This window comes from Artemia sp. Qi Xiang Cuo, chromosome 1, assembly GCF_049724085.1.
Source record: "Artemia sp. Qi Xiang Cuo chromosome 1, ASM4972408v1, whole genome shotgun sequence".
NCBI lineage: Eukaryota > Metazoa > Arthropoda > Branchiopoda > Anostraca > Artemiidae > Artemia > Artemia sp. Qi Xiang Cuo.
This window is the reverse complement of record NC_142794.1, coordinates 59,472,350-59,498,046: the sequence shown is the minus strand read 5'-3', so window position 1 is coordinate 59,498,046 and position 25,697 is coordinate 59,472,350. Positions and strand designations below refer to the sequence as shown.

Below are 25,697 nucleotides of genomic sequence, written 5' to 3'. Positions count from 1 at the left end.
TTGTGTTCATGTGTAAGTTTTTGTGTGTGTGTGTGTGTGTGTGTGTAAGTTTTTTTGTGTTTTTTTGTTTTGTAGTGTGTTTTTTATTTTTATTGTTTTTGTGTTTTTAATTTTTGTGTGTGTGTGTGTGTTTGTGTGTTAGTTTTTGTGTGCATTTAAGTTTTTGTGTGCATGTAAGTTTTCGTGTGCATGTGTAAGTTTTTGTGTGCTTCCCAAATCATAATTTTCTGAAAGGACACACCTATGAAAGGCTAAGAAATCTAGCTTAGAAAAGTCAAAAATAGCAAAATTAACTATCCCAAATCATAGGTTTCAGTCAACACACACCTACGAATGGCTATGAAATCCTGCTCAGAAAAGTCAAAAAATATCAACCCACACATCCCAAATCATAGGTTTCAGACATCACACACCTATGAAAGACTAAGAAATCCTGTTATGAAAAGTCTTAAATAGCAACCTACATATCCCAAATCATCGGTGTCAGACAACACACACCTATGAACGGCTAAGAAACCTAGCTCAGAAAAGTCAAAAATAGCAAACTATTCATCCCAAACTATTGGTTTCAGACAACATTCACCTACGAAATACTAGAAAACCTTAGCTCAGAAAAGTCAAAAGTAGCAAACTACACATCCCAAATCATAGGTTTTAGACACTACACACCTATGAAAGACTAAGAAATCCAACTCAGAAAAGCCCGAAATAGTAATTTACATATCCCAAATCATAAGTTTCAGACAGCATTCACCTACGAAATACTAAGAAACCTTAGCTCGGAAAAGTCAAAAATAGCAAACTACATATCCCAAATCATAAGTTTCAGTCAACACACACCAACGAAAGGCTAAGAAACCTAGCTCATAAAAGCCTGAAATAGCAAACTACTCATCCCAAACTATTGGTTTCAGACACCATTCACCTAGGAAATACTAGGAAACCTTAGCTCAGAAAAGCCTGAAGTAGCAAACTACACATCCCAAATCATGGGTTTCAGACAACACACATCAACGAAAGACGGGTGCTCGGGGAGAGCCTTTGAGGGTATGTGGGTCCCTTGCGGGCCGGTGGTCCTTTGGGAGCTCGGGGGGACCTTTGGGGACCGGGGGTGGGCCTGTGGGACCCCGTGGGTCCTTTGGGCGCTCGATGGGCCTTTGGGGACCGGTGGAGGACCTTTGGGGCACAGGGTGGGCCTTGGGGGAACAGGGTGGGCCTTTGGAGGCCTGGGGGTCATTGGGGGACGGGTAGTGGGGATTTGGGACCCGGTTGGTCCTTGGGGGGCCGGGGGGTCCTTTGGGGGCGGGGGGTGGGCCTTTGGGGCACGGGGAGGGCCTTTGGGGGTCCGGGGGGACAGTTGGGGGCCTGGGGGACATTTGGGGCCTGGGGATGGCCTTTGGGGCGGTCTGGGTGCAGCTCTTTGGGGGAGCGCCGGTGTCCTGCCTTTGGGAGCTTGGGAGGCTTTGAGGACCAGTGGAGGGCCTTTGGGGCACAGGGAGGGCCTTTGGGGCACAGGGAGGGCTTTGGGTGCCTGGGGGACATTTGGGGACCGGTGGAGGGCCTTTGGGACCCCGTTGGTCCTTTGGGAGCCCGGGGACCTTTGGGGGCCGGGGGGGCCTTTGGGGCACAGGGAGGGCCTTTGGGGGTCCGGGGGGACAGTTGGGGGCCTGGGGGACATTTGGGGCCTGGGGATGGCCTTTGGGGGTCTGGGTGGGCCTTTGGGGGCGCCGGTGGCCCTTTGGGAGCTTGGGGGGCTTTGAGGACCGGGGGCTTCCTTCGGGGTTGGGGTAGGAGGATTGGAACCCTTTGGGGTTGGGTTAGAGGACCTCACAACACTGTTCAAATGAAACTTGTGTATTATAACGACCACAGAGTTTCACCATTAAATTCTCTTCTAAAATCTCTTCAAAAATCTTCTTTTAAAATGTCTCTATCTGTTTCGCCGAAATAGTTCCATAACCTGTCTAAAACGGTTTCGCCCAAATAATCCCTAAACGTAAATTCAGCGTGTTCCTTTGTTATTGGCATCTCTGCGCTAACGCAATTCAAATTAATAAGAAACCTTTTCGCGCGCTAAAACAATTCATCGCTAAGATGTTTCTTGCCTAATTGTTTCCATGGCCTTTGGTTATTAATATCCTTTGGAGTTCGACCAAAAGAACTGTTCCCGAGGCAAAGACATTAATGATTTGGATCTATTCCTGGAGAATCGTTTCTAGGCGAAAATTTTTAAAGTCTGACAGATGATGTCATTGATTGATTGATCTGTCAAGAAAGGGGGAATTAATTTGTTGTTTCTAAGGGGAATTATTGATTCACGATAGGTGAATTGAGGTCGACAGCACAGGTGTTCCGAGGTCGATGTTGTTGTTGTTGTAAGTACACGCTCTCAGCGAATGTCAAGGTTCACAGGTGCTACTCGTGACAGGACCACGTGGTTTATGGTTTTCCAAGTGAGAAAGTTCCTGTTTTTCCAAGTGAGAAAGTTCATGTTTTTCAAATTCTCACTGACAAAACCATAAAACAGACATGAATTGCTGTTGACATTTATAAATGTGACAAAGTTCCTGTTTTTTCATTCTCAGTGAGAAAACGATAAAACAGACATGAATTGCTGTTGACATCCATAAATGTGACAAAGTTCCTGTTTTTCAAATTCTCACTGACAAAAACCATAAAACATCCATAATTTGATGTTGACATCCGAGAAAAACATCAAATAAATCGACCAACACACATAACCATCCATGAAAACAACCATAAATGTGACAAAATTCATGGTTTTTCAAGTGAGAAAATTCCTGTTTTTTCATTCTCACTGAGAAAACCATAAACCACGTGGTTCTGTCACGAGCTCATGACCCCTCTCTACTTATAATCCCAAAAGCATACGGAAACATAATTAGTTGGTTTATTTGTACTAGTTATATTAATATAAAATAAACGGGCTGTAAAGTAATAGTTTTTGTCCGTTTTAAGTTTCAACTTTGCTCTTTACTTTCCCCAAAAAAACTTTGTTTTTTTTAATTAATCTTTGTTCGTTTTGTTTTGAATTTAATGCAGAAACAACGCTGCCAGGATCTTTTTTGTTTATACGGAATAATGTATGTTCGTTTTAAGTTTTAATGCCACTTCTTAGTTTCAATTGAAAACATAATTTTAATATAATTTATAATTATCACCGATCTAGGGGAGATAAGACAGCTCTAGAAAATACTGCATACAACCTTGACAGCTGAGAAAAACTTTCAGTCTATGTCATTAAGCTCATTATCCATACTTCACAAAGCAATACATGTTTTTCAGGAACGTTTGTTTTTCGATGAGCAAAAAGCTGTTTTTACTCGGCCGACTTTGCCTTGAAAAGCCATAATGAAGACAGGGGTTTATGCATCACCTACTGACGAGCAGAAACTAGAAGGCTACTGTAACGAAAGAGAGCTGTTTAAGCGATCATTTAAAAGCTTATATTTATACTTAATCACTTTTTATAAATTTGACTTCATAGCGCATTCCCACGAAGTGCACTTTCGGTTGTTTCCTCAACTTTTTAAAATGGAACAAGTGCCTTTTCCAATGAAATGACCAAAAAAGGTGTTTTTCAAAACCTAGACAAGAGCAAAAACTATGGGGGCAAGGACGTCCCGTCCCCTCAATTACCGTCGTTAGAACTAGTACACAGGCTTCATCACAGAGTGAAGTTTGAAGGTTTAATTCAAAACTGTTGATCAATCACGCCTAATTTTTGGTAGATGTTAAGTTGAAAAGTTTTTAGCTTTAGTTAATTTGTTTTCACAATACTCTTTTACTTTTCATATGACTAGTTGATTTATGAAACTTACTAAGAGGGTCTGGAGGGGGGTATGTGTGAGGTGATTTTATAAACCTCGAGTTAAGGGCTTTGGGCCATAATTATTGCAATGGTACTGTTTTATGCTTCTAAACTCTTCCACTTAAGAAGTGGTACCAAAAGTGCCGTTTTTAGTGCTATATTGCACTTTTGGATGGTAAAATTGATTAAAAGTACGTAGATATGAGTAATAGGTTTAAAATCAGCCTTCCCGGGATTTGTCTTATAATATGAGTGCACCACGTACAAACATAGTGGATTATCTGAAAAGTAATCATAAGAAGGGACAAACCATGATTGAAAAAAAAATCAAGCAGGAATCGAACGCATGAAAATCTAATTTGAAGTCTAGCGCTGTACTGACAGAACCACACCTCTAATAATGTAATTTAATATATTGGTGTTTTTAGAGCTTTAATTGTGTAGCTTATTAAGGGGGACTGGAAGAGGAAGTTGCAGGAGGTGTTCTTGCAAACCTCCAATTAAGGGTTTTGGCCCATAATTATTACAATGATACCGTTTTATGCTTTCAAGATTTTCCACTTAAGAAGTGACACAAAAAATGTTGTTTTCAGTGCTATATCTCACTTATGAATGGCAGAATCGATAAAAAGCAAGTAGATATGAGCAAAGGTTTTCAAATGAGCCATTAAAGATCACTCTAGAAAGTTCTAGTAGCCCACTCGCCCTAGCTTTTCCACTTCAGACATGGCACCAAAAGTGCCGCTTTTAGTGCTATTTGAAACTTGCAGATAGTGGAATTTATAGAAATAACGTAAATATGAGCAATATTTTTAATATGAGCTATCAAAAATCTATCTAAGATGTTCTGGTAGCCCGCTAGCCCCACCCCTTGAGAAACGGCATAAAAAGCGCCTTTTTTGTGCCATAAGGCACTTGCACACTGCAAAGTTTATATAGAACACGTACATATGAGAATATTTTTAATATGAGCTATCAAAAATCTTAATATTTTTAATATGAGCTATCAAAAATCGATCTAAGATGTTCTGGTAGCCCGCTAGCCCCACCCCTTGAGAAACGGCATAAAAAGCGCCTTTTTTGTGCCATATGGCACTTGCACACTGCAAAGTTTATATAGAACACGTACATATGAGAAATTTCTTTTGAATGAGCTGTTAAGCATCTCTCCATGATGTTCTAGTAACCCGCTAGGCCTGGAATAAAAGAAAAAACCACCGTTTTAACATTTTTAACTTTCAGTTACTATGCACTGTGGTTCGCTCTTTACTATGTTGCAGCTAATGCTTCAACCATGACAAAGAGTTCATTGCAGATTCTCCTCAGAAACTAGTTAACATTAAAATCTGTGAAATCCAATAAATGGTAGAATTTTAAAAACCTAGTAAATGTAAGCAATAGCTTATAATTGAACCATTAAACATCTATCTACGACGGTGTGGTAGCCTGCTAATGTTTCAATTGCTTACTAATGTTTCAATTTCAATAGCAAACGATTTATGAAACTTAGTGAAGGGGCTGGGAGGAGTGTATGGGAGGGGTTCTTGTAAACCTCCAGTTAAGGGTTCTGGAGCATAACTATTACAATGATACCTGTTTTGTACTTCAGAGCTTTTCCACTTAAGAAGTGGCACCATAAGTTTTGTTTTCAGTGTTATATTGCACTTACGAAAGTAAAATTGAAAAAAAACGTATATAAGAGCAATAGCTTCAAATGAGTCATTAAACATCACTTCTATAAGTTTTGATAGCCCAATAGCCCCACACTGTAAAAACAATTGTTGGAGATTCAACAAAAATTGTTTGTAATGTTTATCAACAACAAAATTGGAATTTCAACAGCTGAAATTGAACATTGGAAACCATTTTGGAATTTCCAATTGGTTGAAAAACAAAAATGTTGAATTCCCATACCCGAATTGAAATTTCAATTTGTTGACAAAACAACATGTTGGATTTTAAGATCCTTATTGGATTTCCATCTTGTTTGCTGGATTTCCCGTTCTCTTATTGGATTTCCATCACTAGCGTTGTTCTATTTCCTAGGTCTACAGTTTATTATCTAGTTCTCAGGATTCAGTTTCCCTTTCTTCTTTCTGAAGCATCAATAAATACCAAAAAAAAATAATTTCATTTATTTTACGAGAACCGAAAATTACAACAAAAAATTTCTCCCAGATAATATGACACCTCTTAACGGCTGTATTTTTTATGGTGGAAATCAGTAAATCAATGGTGCAGTAGCAAGCCCACAGAAGACACTTGAGTAAGAAATATCTTCCAATCAGGAAAACAGTGACACACGGACCTGAAATGAAGATGAAATCAAATCGAGGCACAAATAAAAGAAAGAATTCCTCCCTTTTTTCTATCTCCAGAGTTGAGCGGCTGCAACAATAATTCTACGAATCCTGTTTTTTTTTAATACCTTTGACCTACTCGTCAGATCTCATCAAATCTGTTGTTCGCCGCCTCATCCAATCTGTGTGTTATAAAACTGAAAACATGCAAAATAGATCTCCTGCTTAGATGAAATACAAAAATATTGTTTTCAGTTACATAACTTCGCTCAATCCCAGTCTATAAGATCTTAAAGATATGAAAATACATTTACTAAATTTTGAAGAAAAAAACAATGGCTTAAAATTCTACTCAAATAACAGTATTTGCATTTTCGGAACTAAACCTTGAGAAAAAGAAACTGATAACTGAAAATTAAGGTAAAATGTTGTTTTGTCAAAATTTTAATAAGTATAGACCTTTTATTTAGGCGAATCTAATACCCCTCTAGAGGGAGAAGGAGTAGAAGAAGGCACTTTGAAATACCCTTCTGGGACATGTATCGGTGCTTCTTAGCTGTCTGCAACACATGTACTATACTACACAGGGAAGATGCAGTTTTACTTTGAAACGAGTTACTTACAATAGAGAAATGGATTGTAAAGCGTGGTTTGTTATTGGGTTTACAATATCTAAACTATTGTTTTTTGGCTTTTAGGGGGAAAAAATGTACCTGGGTTTGGTTAGGTATTTAATTTATGCTATGCTTTACCCCCAAACCCCCCTCCCCTAACGTGCAAATATATAGCCGAAATTTGTTTATAAACTATTATATTTTTATCCTATTTTGTTTTACTTCATTAGCATCAACCAAACTTCATTTTTTGTGTGTGTTCCAGATAGTACATAAGTACCCATACTTTAGCCTGTAGACCCATCCCTGAAAGTTTCATTTTTCTAACCTAACCCCTTTCCAAGATAGCTAAAAGTAGCTAAAGTAGACTTCACTTCTTGCATGGTTTACAGTTAATAGAACAGTACCGTAGAATTTTACCAACCTTTTTTTTATTTATAAAAATATACTATCTTGAACATTTTGGGAAACATAAGACACAAGTTATCAATATTAATAAACTAAACTGAATACTTACCATCACAATCAGACTGTCGTCTCTCTCTGATCTCTCTGAATCAGAACATCTTTCTCTCTGAACTGAATGCCCCCTAGGCAAAATCGTGCTTCGTCGTTTAAAGATCTTAACACTAAATCTACTTCTGTATTAGACGTTTGTAGGTAGTTGAAGGAGATGATTTTTTTTGTCAAATCGATCTCAAATCATAACTTTCGAAAACAAAATAAGAGACAAATTAGGGCTTGGGAGGAGGTTTAGTTGCCCTCCAATCTTTACGGTCTCTTAAAAAGGACACTAGAACAAAAAAACAACAAATAAAAACGCATCTGTCACAGTCTTCTGGCAAAAACATACAATTACACATTTGTGCAGATAGGAGATCATAACCCCCACAATAACATTTTCTGATACGCTGAATCTAACGGTCTGATTTACATTAAGATCCACTTACTTTTTGGGGGATGTTTCTCCCTTTTTCTAAAATCAGGCTCCCTTTTTTTCAAAATCCCGTAATCCATCAAAATCCTTCTTCTTCTGAGGCTTGGAGCCTTTGGTGGGTAGATATTAAACGTAATGAAATTTATATATTTGCAATCTGCATAAAAACACAGTTCTTATCAGTTGTTATCAAAATTCCATTTTTGAGTATCGGTTACAATTTAGCTGAGTCGCGCCTTAATTACAGTTTAACACTCTGAACTGTTTGATAAAACTTATTGGGCTAACGTCCTATTTTTTAAATAATCCTGTAGCAAACCAGAGTTTTTGAAGCACTATTCATGCTATAAAAGTATAGTATTTCTGAGTCCAGTTGAAATGTGCACTATTTTAGAAAATTCCCTTTTTTGGGGGAAGCTTTTGGTTCCTTTACGTGTACGTAAGGGACTGAAATACCCTTACAGGCATATTCTTTTCTTCGATATATTTGCTTACTTGGTTATTCAGCGTAAGCAGCCAATTTATGGTATATCCAGAGAAGATTTTTTTTTTTTGAAACGCTTTTTGGGTCTCATTACAAAAATGACGTTCGTCGCAAAAACGTAAGTTGTTCCCACAAAAGGATTTTCGTTATTAATTAGAAAAAATTGAATTCAGAAAGCAATATATGTATTTAAAAACAGCGATTGCAAAAGTTAAAAGATAATTTTTGTACCTACATTTCTGCGTGTTCATTTTGCAGACAAGAAAGCTCAACTTATTTCAAAGTAAAAATATATTTCCTTATTTTTATAATTATCTTTTTATGCTCAAAATTAAATTAGCATTTCCCTTTTTCTTCTATAATTTAAATATTTGAATTGAACTTATACTGAACATATTACTTTCAATGGTCCTATAGTCAAATTTAAAATGATATTCGAGAAACTTAAAACTACTCTTGAAGTTCAAACCGTGATGATTGATATAACCTATTTAGGGTGAAACCTTTTGAGAAATAGCACAAAAAGTGCCATTTTAGTACCATATAGCACTTGCAGATGGCGGGATATAGAAAAAGCACGTAGATATAAGAAATAGCTTTTAAATAAGCCATTAAGCTCTACGATGTTGTGGTAGCCCTCTAGGCCTGTTGAAAAAAAAAGAAGAAAAAAACAAAAAAACGGGAGACAGATCAGTGCTATCGATGCAAAAAAGTGATTTTCCTTATTGTTCAGGGAGGGGGACTGTAACTTCCCTGTACAAGGTTTTGGCCAATTTGTTTTCAATGGTACACTTTTCATTTTGATCCGACGCCACTTTCGAGGATTTTGAGGTTTTTTTTCGAAATCACCATAAATTTCTTTTCACAATAAACTTTTACTTTAAGACGAACCGAAATAATTGTTAACGTTCCCGAGTCAGTGTCAGATGGGAATTTTTTTTCATTAGGCAGTTTTTTTCAAAACGCCTTTTTTAACTTTTGGATACTATAGGCTGTGGTTCGCTCTTTACTAGGTTGCAGCTGCCGCGGCAACCATGATACTTTGCCGGGACATGCTTTAAAAAATGAGCCTCGAAAATGACTGAAAAAAAACAACAGCGGATACCAATACCAATATTCCCGATACGATAAATGCGATACCAATGCGCACGAGACCGATAAGTGCGATATTGGTACGCCTGATACCACATCCAGCCCTTCCTCAGGGACTATGGAGTGTCTTATCATCATCAAAACCGTATATATTCGACCTTTTAGCCATGTTAAACAAAATGGCTATCTAAAAATTTTTATTGGACTAGTTTGGTGGTGGGAGCCTGTAGGGATGGGGGGGGGGCTAGTTGCCCTCCAATCTTTTTAGTAACTTAAAAAGGGCACTTACAAATTTAACTTCATTTCGAATGAGCTATTACACATCTTTCTAGGATGCTCTGGCCACACCCTAGCCCTTCTAGAAAAAAAAAGAAAAAAAAGGGGAGACAGATCAGTGCTACCCATGCAAAAAAGTGACTTTTCCTTGGTGTTCAAGATGGGGGACTGTAATTGTCCTACAAAAGGTTTTTGACCATGCTGATTCCAACGGTGCACTTTATATTTCGATCTTACGCAATTTTCAAGGGGTTTCAGGCTCTTTTTTGAAATCATCATAAATTTCTTTACCCAATAAACTTTTACTTCCAAGATCAACCGAAACAATAATTACCATTCCTAATTCAATGTCAGATGGCGATTTTTTCTCACTAGACAGATTTTTTTAACACGTTTTTCAACTTTTGATTACTATGGGCTGTGGTTCGCTCTTTACTAGGTTGCAGCTGCCGCTGCAACCATGATATCTCGTTTGTGTTTTAGCTGTTTGACCTTGTTTTCTTTTCTTCTTTTCTGTTAATAAAAGTGAAATATAAAGAAAGGGGCCTTAAACTGGAATATTCGGCTTTTGGCCTTTGTGTTCCTTGCAAATAAGCAAGGAATAGTATTATTCTAAGCTATACCTTCCTGAACCAAATAAAGGTCTTTCATATAAAAAAAGAAAGCTGGAGGAGACCCAAAAGTAAAAATAACCATAGTGCTCTTTGTCCTCTTTCTCTCTCTCCCTTTCTCCCTCTCTTTCTCTCTGTCTCTCTCTCCCCTCTCTGTCTCTTTTTCTATCTCTCTTTCTCCCGAACATATAGTTTTAATTGTTTTATCTTTTGTTAGTGTTTGTTTGTCTTCGATAACCCAAATTAAGTCACATCAATTGTGCTATATGTATTACTTGGAGCTGCAGTGGTGTAATTATTTTTGAATAAGAGTTTTTCACTTGTATTTTTTGGTTTATTGTATAGTATTAATCATAATTATTCTCTTTTATTACAGCTTGGTTATTTTTTTATTTTTGTAAGAGTAGACAACTTTACTATCTGTCTTTCATTGAATAACATAATGTAAAATATGTGTGTAATTTTTTAGAGAAAACATCCTAATAGCAATTTCCGTTATCATAGGCAGCGCAATGACGCTGCCTAAGAGCAGAACGATGTTGGCACAATGTATTATTTATTATTTATTTATTTAGACCAGGGTACTTCATATCGAAAGATTTGTCGTAAAAACTTGGAAAAGGGCTCATTCGATTTGAAATTGGAACGGCTAGTGCCTTTTTTAATAGTCGAAATTGATTGGGAGGCAACTAACACCCCTTCCACGCCCACCATTTCCCCAAACACACCCAATCAAAATTTTGAGATCGTCATTTTGTTCAGCGTAGTTGATTTCCAATTAGGAAACATGTTTTTGAGGAAGACACTCTCTCACAACCCTCAGGGCAAGGGTTATAAGTTATTCCATGGAGGCATATAAGATTTTTATTGAAAACGGTGTCGTAAAAACTTCAAAAAGGGTTCATTCAATTAAAAATCGACGATAAAACCGTAGTCTTTAATCACTAGAGGTTACCTGAACCCAGCTAACCCCCCTCTCACACCCACCAGTTCGCCGAACGTATCCCATAAAAATCTTGAGATAATCCGTTTGTCTAGTGCAGTTGTGAGCTTTGGAAACCGGTTCTTTAATGATAAGAAATCCCAACAGCCCTCAGGGCAAGGATTCTAAGTTTTGCCCTGGGGGCATATAAGGTTTTTATAGAAAGCGTTGTCGTAGAAACTTCAAAATGGGCTCAATCGATTGGAAATTGACATGGCTAGTGCCCTTTTTATTAGTCGAAAGTGATTCGACGCGAACTAACTCCCCTTCTACGCCCACCATTACCCCAAACACCTGCAATCAAAATTTTGAGATAGCCATTTGGATCAATGCAGTTGAAAGTTTTGGAAATTATATCTTTGAGCAGGAAACACCCCCACAGTCGTCAGGGCAAGGGTTATAAGTTATGTCCTGGGGGCATATCAGGTTTTTATTGAAAACTTCGTCGTAGAAATGTCAAAAAGTGCTCATTCGATTGGATATTCAAAGGGCTAGTGCTCTTTTTAATAGTCGAAAGTGATTGGAGGGCAACTAACCTCCCTCTCAAGCCCACCTTTTCCCCAAACACATCCAATCAAAATTTTGAGATAGCCATTTTGTTCAACATAGTTGAAAGTTTTGGAAACCAAATCTTTAAGGATGACAACCCTCCCCCCCCCACAGCCATCAGGGCAAGGGTTGTAAGTTATGCCCGTTGGGCATGTAATGCTTTTACAGGGAGCTTCGTCATAGAAACTTCAAAAATGGCTTATTCAATTAGAAATTGAAATGGCTAGTCCCCTTTTTAATAGTCAAAAGTAATTGGAGGGCAACTAACTCCCTTTTCACACCCATCATTTTCCCAAACAAACACAATCAAAATTTTGAGATAGCCATTTTTTTCAGTGTAGTTGAAAGTTCTCAAAAATTAGGTCTTTTAGGATGACAACCTCCCCACAGCCCTCAGGGCACGGTTGGTAAGGTATACCCTGGGGATATATGAAGTTTTTATAGAAGGAGTTGTCGTAGAAACTTCAAAAAGGGTTCTTTCGATTGGAAACTTCATTCTTCGGATAAAACTTCGTCAGATTCATGTCCTTGTTGTCCAGGTTACTACTTATGATTTGGTTATAAACTAATAACAATGCTATTATAAAAAAAGACAAAGGAAACAAACAGACTAAATGTGACAAAAATTGCAGTTGATTCATGTTTATCCATGGTACAATTCTTAAACCACCTTCAATAAGCGTAAATATTTCAGGTATATATTAATACTTGGCTGTGTTTTTTCTGTTTCTTTCTTTTTTTTGCTAGTTGGTTACTGATTGCAAACCTGCGTTTTTTTGAGCTGAGGCTTATGCGTGGTTCTATACCATTTACACTTATAATAAATAGCCTGCAGAACCTTCAGCTCGTGAAAATACATATTACACGAAGTATTCTGAGCAATAAGCCAGATAGGTAGAGTTGAAATATAATTTTAATTCCGAACTAGTATTGAGCACATATTCTAATTTTGTCAACACTCCCCATATGAAGAAAAAACATTAAGACATAGCACACCCTGAAGAGCTGCATACGTGAATCATTTCTTTTGCAAAAATTGCTGGCATAATTACTGCCGGCAATTCTAGTAAAAGAAATTTTGGCTGCAATTTTTAAAGCTCGAATTTTGAGGAAATTTACAAACGTTTCTGCAAAGACTAGTAAATGCACTCATCACTCAACCCTTTTTCCAGACAATTGAAGTAAATTTTTCTTAAATAATTGGAATCCAAAATTAATAAGTAAACTATTTAGGAGATCGTAACAAAGGTTGGCAATATGGTGAAAATACACGAACAGGAAGAAGAGGATGGTTTCCTGTTGCATACATTGAAGTCCTTGAAACTGACGATATGGATTCTGGGTAAGATGAAATGGTCCTCTATTTCCACGCTTGTTCCATTTGAGTTGTCCTTACTATTACTGTAGACTTTTCCTTTATAACATCATATTTTGAATCTGAGCAAATTAAGTCAATATGTGGGTCCTACTAAAAAAAGAAGCCCAAGATGAGAGGAACATTAAGTCAAATAAAATATGAAAGTTAACAGAAGGATATTTCTGGCTGGGGGTGTGATGGTGCTTTAAAAAGTATTAAAGCTATAGAAAATGCAGCATTACCCAGATTTTTTTGAAAACTTCAAAACAAGTCCAACTTGTGATTTTCTGAAAGTAGACAGATCTTTAGTTCATTTTTATGAACCATGAAATAGTGAGGGCTAGGTCGTTCTGAGAGATTTATGATAGTTTAAGAAAAAGAACTGCATTCAAATCTACCTATTGTGCTCCTTTAAGTAAAGTAGGCCTCTTACTTTCAATCAAATATACAGCAGCAGAAAAAAGAGTTTATAAGAATTATTACTTTTCTTTGGGTTCTTATAATTAGCTTCATAATCTTTGCAAATATTGCTAAAAGGTGTTTATTGTTTCTTTTTTTGCTGAAGAAGATCCTCAGTTTTATATTTTCGCTCTATGCTTCATCTCTTTCCATGCTCTTTGTGTCAGACATTAATTCCCAAATACCTCGCAGTCCAAAGAAATAGGGCTATACATATTGGGCAGGTCAACAGACATGCTCTGTCATCTTAAGTTTATGTTCCAAAATTCCTCCAAAAAAATGTTAAGTCAGTAAAGCATTAATTTAAAATCATAGAATGTTTGTTCTTATGCTATCGAATTGAGACAAATGTCGAAATTGAGGTCAATATTTGCCTGTTCTTTCTGTTCCACATTTTGTACAAACTTAGAAACTCATCATCTTCAAATAGAAATTTTACAATTATTATAGCCAGTTTCCTTATCCAATTTTTATGGATAGAAATTAGAAATACCCAAATGTTCTATAATATACAGCTCTTGCCTTTTTGTGCTCAATTTCAAAGAAATTGGGATTACTATATGCTTCAGATAATTCCTCAAGAATATTCGTTATCAAGTCAATACTTAAAGTAAAGGGTGAGCCCAGATGTACTGATTATGGTAGTTTTGTTAATATCAAGCTAGTATCAAGCATTACTATACATCTTTTTGGCAGGAGGGAAGCTGGGGAATGACAGCAGACAGAATGGAGATGATGTCTCCTAGTACCCAGAAAATTATTCAATGATTAAAATAGAAATGGAAAACTTTTCATCTCGGTTAAAAATTAATAAATCTAAAATTTTTCCCGTCGGGAACTTATCCGATATTGTCCTAAACTTTTTTTTAATTTTTTTTTTTTATTCAAACAATAATCTTAAGCACTATCTAACCAAAAACAACATGAAAGTGAGAAATTTTATGTTGTCAGTCAAAACTTTAAATTGCCAGTTGTTGTGAATTACCCTTTATTGTAATACCTTTAGTTCTTGAGATTTTGTGTGTGTAGCTAAATGCCCTGTTTGGTAGGATTGGGTACCCAAGTAATTCCGAAGCCCTTTGTGTCCCTACCGATCGCTCTTCTCCGTTTGTGAATCGACTAGAAACTCTGAGTTTCAATGGAAATACAAAAAATTGTTGCGAGGAACACAACAAACAAAAGTCGAGAAAGGTAAGGATCCTTAACATCCCTTTTATATTATAATCAGATTTTTTTCTTCTTTTTTTGGTCATCCAATAAATAGAAAGAGTATGCGTATTGTTAGGCCTAAGGGATGAATATCTTGAACTCTTTCCGTAATTTAGTTATGCTCCTCTGCTTATTTCTGCTTATTAAACCTATCCTTGAGAGCTCTTTTGAGCTATGTTTATGGCTATTTTGAAAGTTGCCTTTTTATTTACAACTTTGTATTCTTCTTGTATTCGATAGTGGTCCTTCATACGACACGTATTTGCAATCCACTTCGTGACAGAGCAGAACAATAGGTCTTGTCCTTCGAGAAAAGAAATATCTATATAACGTAAAGGCAATAATCAATACAAACCATATCTAGTAGAATAACTATTTGTAAAGACATTTTTTAATGAAAGATGTCTATATAGATTGAAAAATACTGGAAAATCAAAATGGATAACTAATGTAAGCTCAGACACACAAAAAAGAAACGATGTCAGCAATATACCTTTTGTAACTTTAGGCTACGTAGAAATATTTTGGGGGAGAAATGTTTATCGTTAAAAATCATTTTTTGGGGGTGGGACGGGAGGGTTGGAAGGGATAGCTCATAAACTGTTATAAGGCTGCTTAAAAGTAAAATGTCACTGGAATCAGACACCGTAATTTACAGTATAGAGTATTTGAATCCGACAAATACTAAGGTTTTATGTCTATTTATACTATTTAATGAGCAACCCGAAAACTTTGGAAGAGAACGTCCGTCCTAGTCCAAGATTGATTATCAAAGAGGCAGTTATCGGTGGCCCAGGTTTATCTAGGCTGGTAATCCGGCAGAAAAGGAGGAAATAGCGGTTTAAAATTTGAATTAAAAGATGAAATAGCAGTTTCATCAACAAAGTAAACGTGTGAAATGCATTGGAAAAACTTACTGCCGAGATAATGGTCAGTTGCCACTAAACAGAAGGTTCCTTCCTATTTAACGAATAAAATCTATTTTTGAGTTCCACTTACGTTGATAGTCCTTTCATTTTTGGTTGAATGATCACAGGCAAGTGACCGAAACATGTCAAAAACAATTCAAAACATAACATGTAGTAAATTGTCATTTGTAAATGCACATTAGCCGTTCACAAACTAAACTATAAAGCTTCATATTTCATTTTGATTCTGTCTAAGTTTGTCGTATAAAAGCACTTGACTTACTCTTGTATCGTTTAACAATATTTTTTTTCTTTTTTCTTTACAAAATTCTATTCACGAACCTCATACACTAGTGGGCGTAAATATATTTTGTATCAAAAGTCTCTCTTGTCTGAATTATTTGATTTGAACGTATTTTTCGCATGATCAGTTTCTATAGTTTGTTCTGTCAAGTTGACCAATTTGACAAGTAAAGAGCATATATTTCATAACCTGTTTTTATTAAATCGACCCTTTTTTCTCAATTCTAGCTTCGTGAGTCGCATTCTTTGCAGTCCAGCAAGGAGCACTGCTACTTATCGAAGCCTCGGCACACCAGCTCCACGGAGGGAAAAACCACCACCTCCTCCCCCATTACCCCGGTACCTAGTCTTTTAATATCTCAGAGAATGTGTACCCTTCCCCTAACCTCTTCCAGATCCCCAAAAGCCTCAATACCCGTTCCTCTTCCGACACCTGGTAACGTAGATGGTGGAAGCAAGTACAATTCCTTATCGTCCTCAGAAAGTCCGGCCAAACGAATACTGGATAAAGAATGGGTGCAAAATAAGGTATGTGATCTGAACGAACTTTCCAAAACCCAAGCTTACTATATTTGGAATGCCTCAGAGGGATAATAGACTTGAACATTAAGACTGTTGTTTTACCAAAATATATGTCAGCCAATTAGAGGTAAGCGAGGGATTTGGGTGCATAAAAATGAAAAACTTCACGAACAGTTCTTCAATACTTTCTACTGAATTTGGCCCAAAAGAAAAAAAGGAATTTTGAAAGAGTTTTAGGTTTTGGAAAGGCCAAACCTAGAAGGCTAGTTTTTTCAATCTTGATTCCTATTTCTCTCTCTCTCTCTCTCTCTCTCTCTCTCTCTCTCTCTCTCTCTCTCTCTCTCTCTCTCTCTCTCTCTCTCTCTCTCTCTCTCTCTCTCTCTCTCTCTCTCTCTCTCTCTTTCAATAATAATAAAACGAAAAAAAAACACTTTCCTTGCGGAAAATTTAAACAAGGACGATTTGTCTGGAAGAAGTCCCTTTATTAATGATGTATTTACTGCATATTGTTTGAAATTGGGAACTCCTAATGTAGCTAACTCGTACACCCACAATCAGCAGAACCCATTAAGGCTTTCTCCTCATAAAGAAAATATAAATAAAATGCAATATGATAGAATACAAATGAATTCATGTTAAAGGAAAAATCTTTCCATAGTTTAGAAAAACCAACACATCAAAATCGAACCAAAAAAACTGTTCGTTTTTTGGGTATTTTTTTTGTGATATTCGTGAACAACAAAAACAGTCTTGTTCGAGTTCGAATATTTTTCAGAATAGGGAATTATTTTTCTAAAATTGATATTTCTAACTTTCAAGACCTCTTGATTACGCAGTTAAGACATTGTAGTACTTAAAAATGCAAAGGTAGAGACTTCAGCCCAGCCAAAGTTCAAATTACTAGAGTAATACTAAGCCAGTACGTCAGAATCTCTCTAAGGGGATGCATTGAATTTTTCCAGAAGGGGGATGGTATCACAGAAATCTTCCAAATTATAAGAACAATTTGGGGAAAACTATATTAACTCGAATTAGGGGTGTGACGACAGAACCAAAGCTTCCTCTGCCCGAGAACGTGCTTGAGTAGCACTGGTGTCTTTTTTAATGGTAATCTTGCAAATCAACTTTTCATCTTGTGTAATTTTGTATGCGTCATAGATACTAAAACGATATGACCACTCCTGGGGCGGAAATGATGTAATTTTTGCTCTTGAAATGTCATCATAAACATGACGTCTAAATATGCAAAAACAATTTCCTATAATTGTATTAACTTGCTTGATAAACGATTAATAATTCAAGTTTCTATTCATTTTTTTAAGCAAAATATAGTTTTTTGATGTATAGAAATCTCATTGTGTTGAATACTTGAATATATACCGGAATATGTATGTGAGAATATATATTGGAATATATAATTAAGAATATATATTCGAGACATAATTGACACTACTTAGTATTGCAAAATTCCGGAAAATGACTATCTCACTTTAGTTTTGAAATTATGTAGAAATTACCGTTTTGCAATGTCCAGTTTATTCGTTCTCGATTTTGTAAAATACTATTTGGAAAAAATAAAGCTATCTGTTTCTAGGCCAAAAATCGGTGCTTTGGGTGCCCAGACATTGCAGATTTCAGGCACGTTTACAGGGCCTTGCATTGGAGCAGCCTAAAATTGAAGAGGGAAGGGTGGGGGGGGGCTTAAATTTGAATAAAACCAAAACTATGAGAATTATATGGAAAATATAAATGTAAATGAAAAGTGGTAAATACCACAAGATTTTCCGCACATATCTGAACTCGTTGCCCACAACGTACAAACCCGGCAAAAACCAACAGTTTGAGTGGCCTTATGAATTTAAATAGTAGTATTTGCTATAGTGACGACGTTCAAGCAGTTGCTATTCTGCTACGAAACAATTTAATTGCTTTCTGCAGGAAATTGATTTGACTTGGTGCTGTTGTTATTCTTTGTTGGTCACTTATCGCAATTCTAACAGTGATTGTGTCTTAGAATTACCACTTTAATGCTGAAACGTCTAAATAAGAACACAAAAAAGCATAAGTTCAGTACTTTTTTCAGGTTCGTAAATGTTACATCTCCATTTTGTTTTTTTCCAGTTTTCATATTCTAAAGTTCAATGATGTCAATAACTGTCGGTAGTGTCAATGAAATCTTACTTTATTTTCTGAACTTTTCACCTAGAAAAACAGATCGAGATATTCTCACCAAAGTTTTGACAACTACTAATGAAAAAATTAGTATAAGAAATAACAAAATAGCTGTAATAGGAATTATCCTAAGATAAAGTTGATGGAAAGTTAGGAAAGTAATCTCGAAGTTTGGTTGCTGTAATTAGAAGGAAAACTGGTTAACTGTTTAAAAGAGGCTAATTTTTCTCTTTCTAATAAATAAATTTACTGTAGGAAATGCACATGATATCACTTTCAAGGTACTTTTGAAGAAATTTTCGGTCAAATTACAGTAAGATCCATTCGACTCCCTATTTGAGCAAATTAAATAAAAAAAAACAAGTTTTTTTTAACTGAAAGTAAGGAGTGACATTAAAACTCAAAACGAACAGAAATTATTCCGTATATGAAAGGGCTGTCCCCTCCTCAACCCCTCGCTCTTTACGCTAAAGTCTGACTCTTTCTCATAACTTTTTTTTAAACAATAAAAAACTTTAGCGTAAAGAGCGAGGCGTTGAGGAGGGGGTAGTCCCTTTCATATACGGAATAATTTCTGTTCGCTTTAAGTTTTAATGTCGCTCCTTACTTTCAGTTAAAAAAAACTTCTTTTTTTTTTATTTAATTTTTGAACATTTTTGAATTAATGCAGGTTTTGATTTTGGCTCAACACACATGAATAATTAAAACAAAATTTGCATATTAATTTTACTTTTATTTGGTTAAATGCCTTTCCCGAAAGTTGTTTAATTTTATTTACGAACGTTTTTATTAGTAATGAATATACGTAACTTGCGAATTAACTTACGTAACGAACTTCTATATTCATATATTTTTAATACATATATTAGGGAGTTCACCCCCTAGTCAATACCTCGCTCTTTACGCTAAAGTTCGAATTTTGTTCCTTTTTTTTTTAAATGACCCCTTAATCACAAAGGCCGTTAATTAGAATAAATAGCTCTTATAAAAGTACTTAAAAAATCTTTGGCTTAAACAGCGAGGTATTGACTAGGGGGCCAACCCAATCATATACCTAATATTTTCTGTTCGTTTTAAGTTTTGATGTTGCTCCTTACTTTCAGTTGAAAAACTTGTTTTTTTGTTTAATTTCTTATCTTTTTTTAAAATAATGCTGGGAAATCCGGCGCCCCTTCATATCAATGTCCCTTCCCCCATGAAAACTTCCTCCATGGAAGGATCCTCCCACATAACCCCCGACCCCCCCCCCCCCACTACCAGAAAAAAAATCCCCACTCCATTTTTTTGTCACTTAAAAAGGGCACTAGAACTTTTAATTCCCGTTCCAATGAGCCCTCCCACGATATTCTAGGACAACTGGGTCGATACGATAGTAGAAGGCTATCTTATACTCGTGACACTCACCCCTGCTGCCACCTACAACTTTTTACATAATTTATGCATGTTTTTATGTCTCTTCGTTGTCAGTGAGAATGGAAAAACATGAATTTTCTCACTTTTATGGATGTTTTCTTGGATGGTTATGGGTGTTGGTCAATTTATTTGATGTTTTTCATGGATGTCAACAACAATTTATGTCTGTTTTATGGTTTTTGTCAGTGAGAATGAAAAAACAGCGACGAGTACAGAAATTTATGGATGTTTTATGGTTTTTGTCAGTGAGAATGGAAAAACAGGAACTTTCTCACATTTATGGATGTTAACAGCAATTTATGTCTGTTTTATGGTTTTTGTCAGTGAAAATTGGAAAAACATGAACTTTCTCAATTTGATGTATGTCAACAGCAATTTATGTCTGTTTTATGTTTTTTGTCAGTGAGAATTGGAAAAACAGGAACTTTCTCACTTTAATGGATGTAAACAGCAATTTATGTCTGTTTTATGGTTTTTGTCAGTGAGAATATAAAAACAGGAACTTTCTCACATTTATGGATGTCAACATCAATTCATGTCTGTTTTATGGTTTTTGTCAGTGAGAATGAAAAAAAAGGAACTTTCTCACATTTATGGATGTCAACATCAATTCATGTATGTTTTATTGTTTTTGACAGTGAGAATGTACATGCTCGACGTAAATGTTATGAGTTTCCAGGAAACATTTAGATCACATGTTTCCTTCTCAGACAATCAGCGAGTCAGTTATATATCCTTTCTCAGCCAATCAGAGGGCTTGCTTACATATTAGTGACGGGTGGAATATAAGGAAAGGGTTTTTGCTATAGTTTTATTAGTCAGTGAATAGAATTCAAAGGAGTGAGAAGAACAGTTTTGACTTTACTCATTTGGATATATATTTGTGTTGATGATGACGAGTGGAATGTTTACCCTCTTAGAAGTTGATAGTGGAGTTGATGGTAATAATACAAGAGCACCAAACATTGCGGTGGAAATCACGAAAGGATCACGGCTTTGTCTGGAATGGGATGTAGTATATGCAAGATATGTGATATCCTTGAGCAAATTTAATATGGAGGATCAATTATATTTCGCTGCAAAAGTTGATATAGCACACGTGTATAGACTTAAATGTGCTTTAAGTGCATTAGTGAAACATATCAAAGACAATAAACTCTATCGCTAATTGTACATGCTCTGTATTATTGATGTTGCTGTAATTATTCAATAAAATTGTTTTGAAATCGAAAATATTCCATTTCTTTTCTGGTCAGGTTAGGCTATCGAATCAGGATCAGTCTAGAGTCAGCAGTCAGAGTGAAAGGATTGAAAAATGAATAAATTTGAGAAAGAGAGAATTAGGTCAAATCTAGTGTTTATGGAAAAATATTTGATTTTGGATGACGTTTTTCTCGAGTTATCTCTTAAACGCAGGATATTCTCTTGTCAGGGAACACTTGACAATATAATGAGGAGTGATTCTCCACCATTGGACTATTGTATGAAACTTTTAAAATGTGATTCAAATGCTTATAGTCAATTTATTGATATATTAATTGAAACAAGGCAGAATCATATTGTGGATACACTTTTGAAAACATTGCCAAAGGATTCAATGTAGATGGCTCCTCCGTCATTCGAAAGAGGTAACGTTACAGAGCTACTCCTCCCCCCCATTTCCCCTCGCTGAATTTATCCGTCAGCGAGGACGATCAGTTTCGTTTTATCAGTGAGAGAGTCAAGTGATATCGGAAACCAAACATACTCGATTAATGTCCGTTATTTTTGAGCATACTAAGACACCGTTTTGAATGTGGAACTTTCAAATTAGCTGCAAACTATTGTGAGCGTTACAAAATATGTGGTCCTTTCAAAATAATTATCAGCGATACTAAGCAATTTGAGTGATTTAACTCCTATCTTGAAGAGGTGTATGATTCTCATTCTAGAGTGCACCTGTGCTCCAATTGTCACCATGATAAATGTGATCAGTGGGAGAATACTTACCCCGCTATGATTGGAAAAAATCCCAAACGTGATTTTAGTTTATTTCTACGAGATTGGTATCGTCGTGGATTTAAATTATAACAAGACAATTTTGTTTCTACATCATTGTTGCGACTAAACAACCTATTGAGACTATAAGCCAAATGGTTTTTATTTGGCAGTCATCGACTATGATTCACCACTTGATAACATTTTATGTTATATTGCTTGAAATCAACTGATTGAAAAGCGTGAATTTCCTTATATAAGTTCACATAATATAATTGACTATACAAAGAGATATGACAAGAGTGACGTTACATTGTACTGTAGAAAATGTGACCCTGACTTTGCAGTCAATCAAGATCAATATACAGTGAATCCAAATGATTTACCGGCATTAGTGGTGCACGACAGTTGCCTATACATCGAAGAAGAAATTTAAAGTGAAGATTTAAAGACATTGTTGTATATATATACATTTTATTAATAAACAAATTCACAAACATTTTTTAAGCACTTTACTCTTAGGGCACTGAAATCAATACTGTATAGGTCAGAGAGAATATTTTCCACTAGAAAGTCGTTCAGACGTGGATTGTCACTATAAATGTGGAGAAACTGCATGTAAGTATAGCTGCGACAGCGGAAAACAAAATATAGTAGTGCATGAAAGCCACAGCTTTTAGTCATTTGATCCTCCACCCTCTTTCGATTTTGAACAATAGTTTTCCCATTGCTCTCAATATAGTTGCTGATGTGAGGAGTGTAGAATGTATAGGGTAGACCAAGAGGATCAAAAAATTCAATCGTCTTCACTGTTTGAAAGATCCAAAGCAAATGACCCGTCAGCACAGTCAACAGACTGCTATTGTCAATAATCATGGTATTGTTGACTCTTTGAATTTTTCCAAAAAATTCAGAGGGCAGACAATAGGATTTGTACTGGGACATGTTGGGATCCATATTAAATATATTGAATATTTGACTGGTGTTCATGGCGTCAAGTCTAGTAGAACACTGCCTTCGGGAGTGATTTCCCAATAGGTTTCATATTGATTTAGTGAGATTAGTGCAATACTCTCAGCCAATGGGTCGGCAAATGTACACTCTATTCGCACACTCCCGGTACGTACTATACTCATATCCTGTGTGCCAGACAAATCCAGTACAATGATACCATGTGTTTTAGCAAACATTTCTTCGGTTATACCATTTTCAAATAGTTGCGAATCATGATCTAGGGTTTGCATGGTCAACTCGAACAATGTTCTATAGGATTTATCAAAGGATAGATTGTAGAGTGGAATACCATTTACTTTACACACAAGAGATGAAAGTCCAAACATCTCGAATTTATGTGGGCATTCAGTCCACGATCCTATTGCACTGGCGCTTTTTACAAATGCCAATGCAAGTTTTGACGGGATTTTACCATTGATAAAGGATGAATCGGCGAAGGTGCGTGACCCCACGGCACTATGACGTTGATTGGTTATTGTATGAGGAACAAGTAGTTTAATATTATTTCCATTGGCACTCAGTTTTTCCACTGCCAAAGCAACAGAACTCATGACCTGTTGTTTGCGTACAAGAAGTATTGCCGAGGTGAGGGAGAGACTTACATCAGGATTGGCAGCAAGTTCTTTTCTCAATATGAAATTGGAGGGTGCAAGCGTTAGTTTTATATCCACTTTAACATTGGGCGACAGCCATTGGGGTATATTAAATATTTCATGATATATTTTTCCAACTAGATGTAATTCACTAGTTGTAGCATTTTTAAGTGCATCTGTACTATCAGTATTAGTAATATATTCATATCCATTGGAGGTGCCTCTCAATTCCTTGTAGGAATTAGGTGTCATCAGCGCGAATTGTCTGAAACTTGTATAATTTGAGAGATTGTAGCTTGTGCTCACCAGTCTGCCATTGATGTAGACACTGATTTGACGAAATAGATTATGTAATATACAATTTTCATAGGATATTCCATCGGCCCGAATTGGCATTGTATTGTCGGATTTCAGAAGTTTCATATGCAAATCTGTAAATGTCGACGACATGTCCATAAAGTAGTCTTCATTGGAATAAATTTGAAAGTGAATATTATCGGAGAGGAGTTGTTGTGGATAAAATTGTTCATAGTATCCATGCTTGACACTCACATCAACATTTTCAGCAATGAATATATTCAATGAGGCGGTGATTGAAGGTTGAGAATCCTTATGCGGTAGGTAGGACATTTTAGGAGAAGAAATCTAGTTTCGATCTAACAATTTTCTCCCTAGGGCTTCTTCTTCTGTTTACACTATGTGTCGGCTTTTTCCTTCTTTTTTTTGACAAAAGGGATGATGTCTTTCGTTTCCGACCTGAGTGGAGACTGATGAGTGATGCATTGTTTCTTGATCTTTTTAAGCCTTTACCATTCTGTTTTATTCCCTCGCCAAGGGTTCGCGCACTGGACCTAAGATTTTCCGTAGTACTTTTTTAAAAATCCATACCAGAGCCCCAATCGTATAGTGCAGAGGATGCAAAATCTGTCGAAGGCGGTACAAGATAATTTCTAGCCAGTGGTAGTGAAGAGCGAAAGAGCTTAGGCAACCCACTACCAAGACTATAGCAAGAAGCTGACGTGCGATCTTTGTTATAGTTCATTCCATTACCCTGTTGTCTTGGGCCAAGAGTATTAACAAAGCAGTCAATATCAGGAAATGTGAATTCAACTTTTTTTATGACAACTCTTGTAGTTTAACAATGGGACGAAAATGGCATGTAATCACAGCCAAACCTTTTGAAATTGCTATGGGATCACCCAATTCGGTTCTTAGTGTTAACTGACAGAGTTCCAAATAGGAAGTGTTAACGGGAATATAATGAAGATGCTTTATATTGTAGTAGTGAGTATGTTCTTTATTGGTTTTTCGTTCAAGAACTCGTAGGAGGTAAACATTTCCATTACCAACCCGAGATGTTTCCACAAATGAAGCGTAGAGAAATATACATGTGTCCGTGGAGAAGGCAGGTGGATAGTCAGCAAAAATGAAATTAGTGTTTCCTGCACTTTTACCATTGATTATATTGAGCTTAAAGCCAAGAACATCCTTTAGACTATCATTGAGGATAACCATTTCGCTGGCAATAGGTGAACTAATGTAGATCTTACCCTCCTCCTTTGAATAGTTGAAATTAAAAGCTCCCGTTTTACGAGCGGAAATTCTTTTATTAATAGAACCACATAAATCGTTCATACAGGTGAGCTCCTCGTAGGATAATTCATTGTATGGATAATCCATCCAATTGATTTTTTGAATTTGTTCTTGATCACTTGAGGATGGTGGTGGCGGCCAATCATAGGGTCTAATTTTTATTTCATATTTACGATCCTTTCTCAGGATGTCATTAGTATTTTTGAGAATACAGTCGACAAGAGCCACTTCATACTTTCCGTCGAATTTGATGGTGGGGGAGAGTTTCGTCCAAAAATCACTTGTTCTATTCAAGTCATTGTAGAGAGGATCAGAAACATTGGACATGAAAGTCACAGAGAAATCACTGGGCACTGTCAATTTCTTCAGCACTAACCCAAGAATCAAAATCTCCGATGTATCTCAGCCCGTAAACAAGCAAGTGTCACTTGCCCCTACGAGTACGAATCTTTAATATCTTTTCAATTTGATACATTTCACTAGTGTTTCTATTTTTTTGC

At 36.3% G+C, this 25,697-nt stretch overlaps 1 protein-coding gene across 3 annotated transcripts in view; it reads left to right on the top strand.

Moving 5' to 3' along the window:
• IRSp53 (Insulin receptor substrate 53 kDa) overlaps positions 1–25,697 on the top strand; it is a 196,488-nt gene that overhangs the window by 144,078 nt on the left and 26,713 nt on the right. For all 3 annotated transcript variants that reach the window (XM_089085933.1, XM_089085930.1, XM_089085934.1), the window contains 3 exons: positions 12,911–13,019; positions 14,543–14,684; positions 16,142–16,441. In XM_089085933.1, coding sequence (XP_088942059.1) covers positions 12,911–13,019; positions 14,543–14,684; positions 16,142–16,441 — 551 coding nt within the window. The remainder of the gene's footprint in view (positions 1–12,910; positions 13,020–14,542; positions 14,685–16,141; positions 16,442–25,697) is intronic.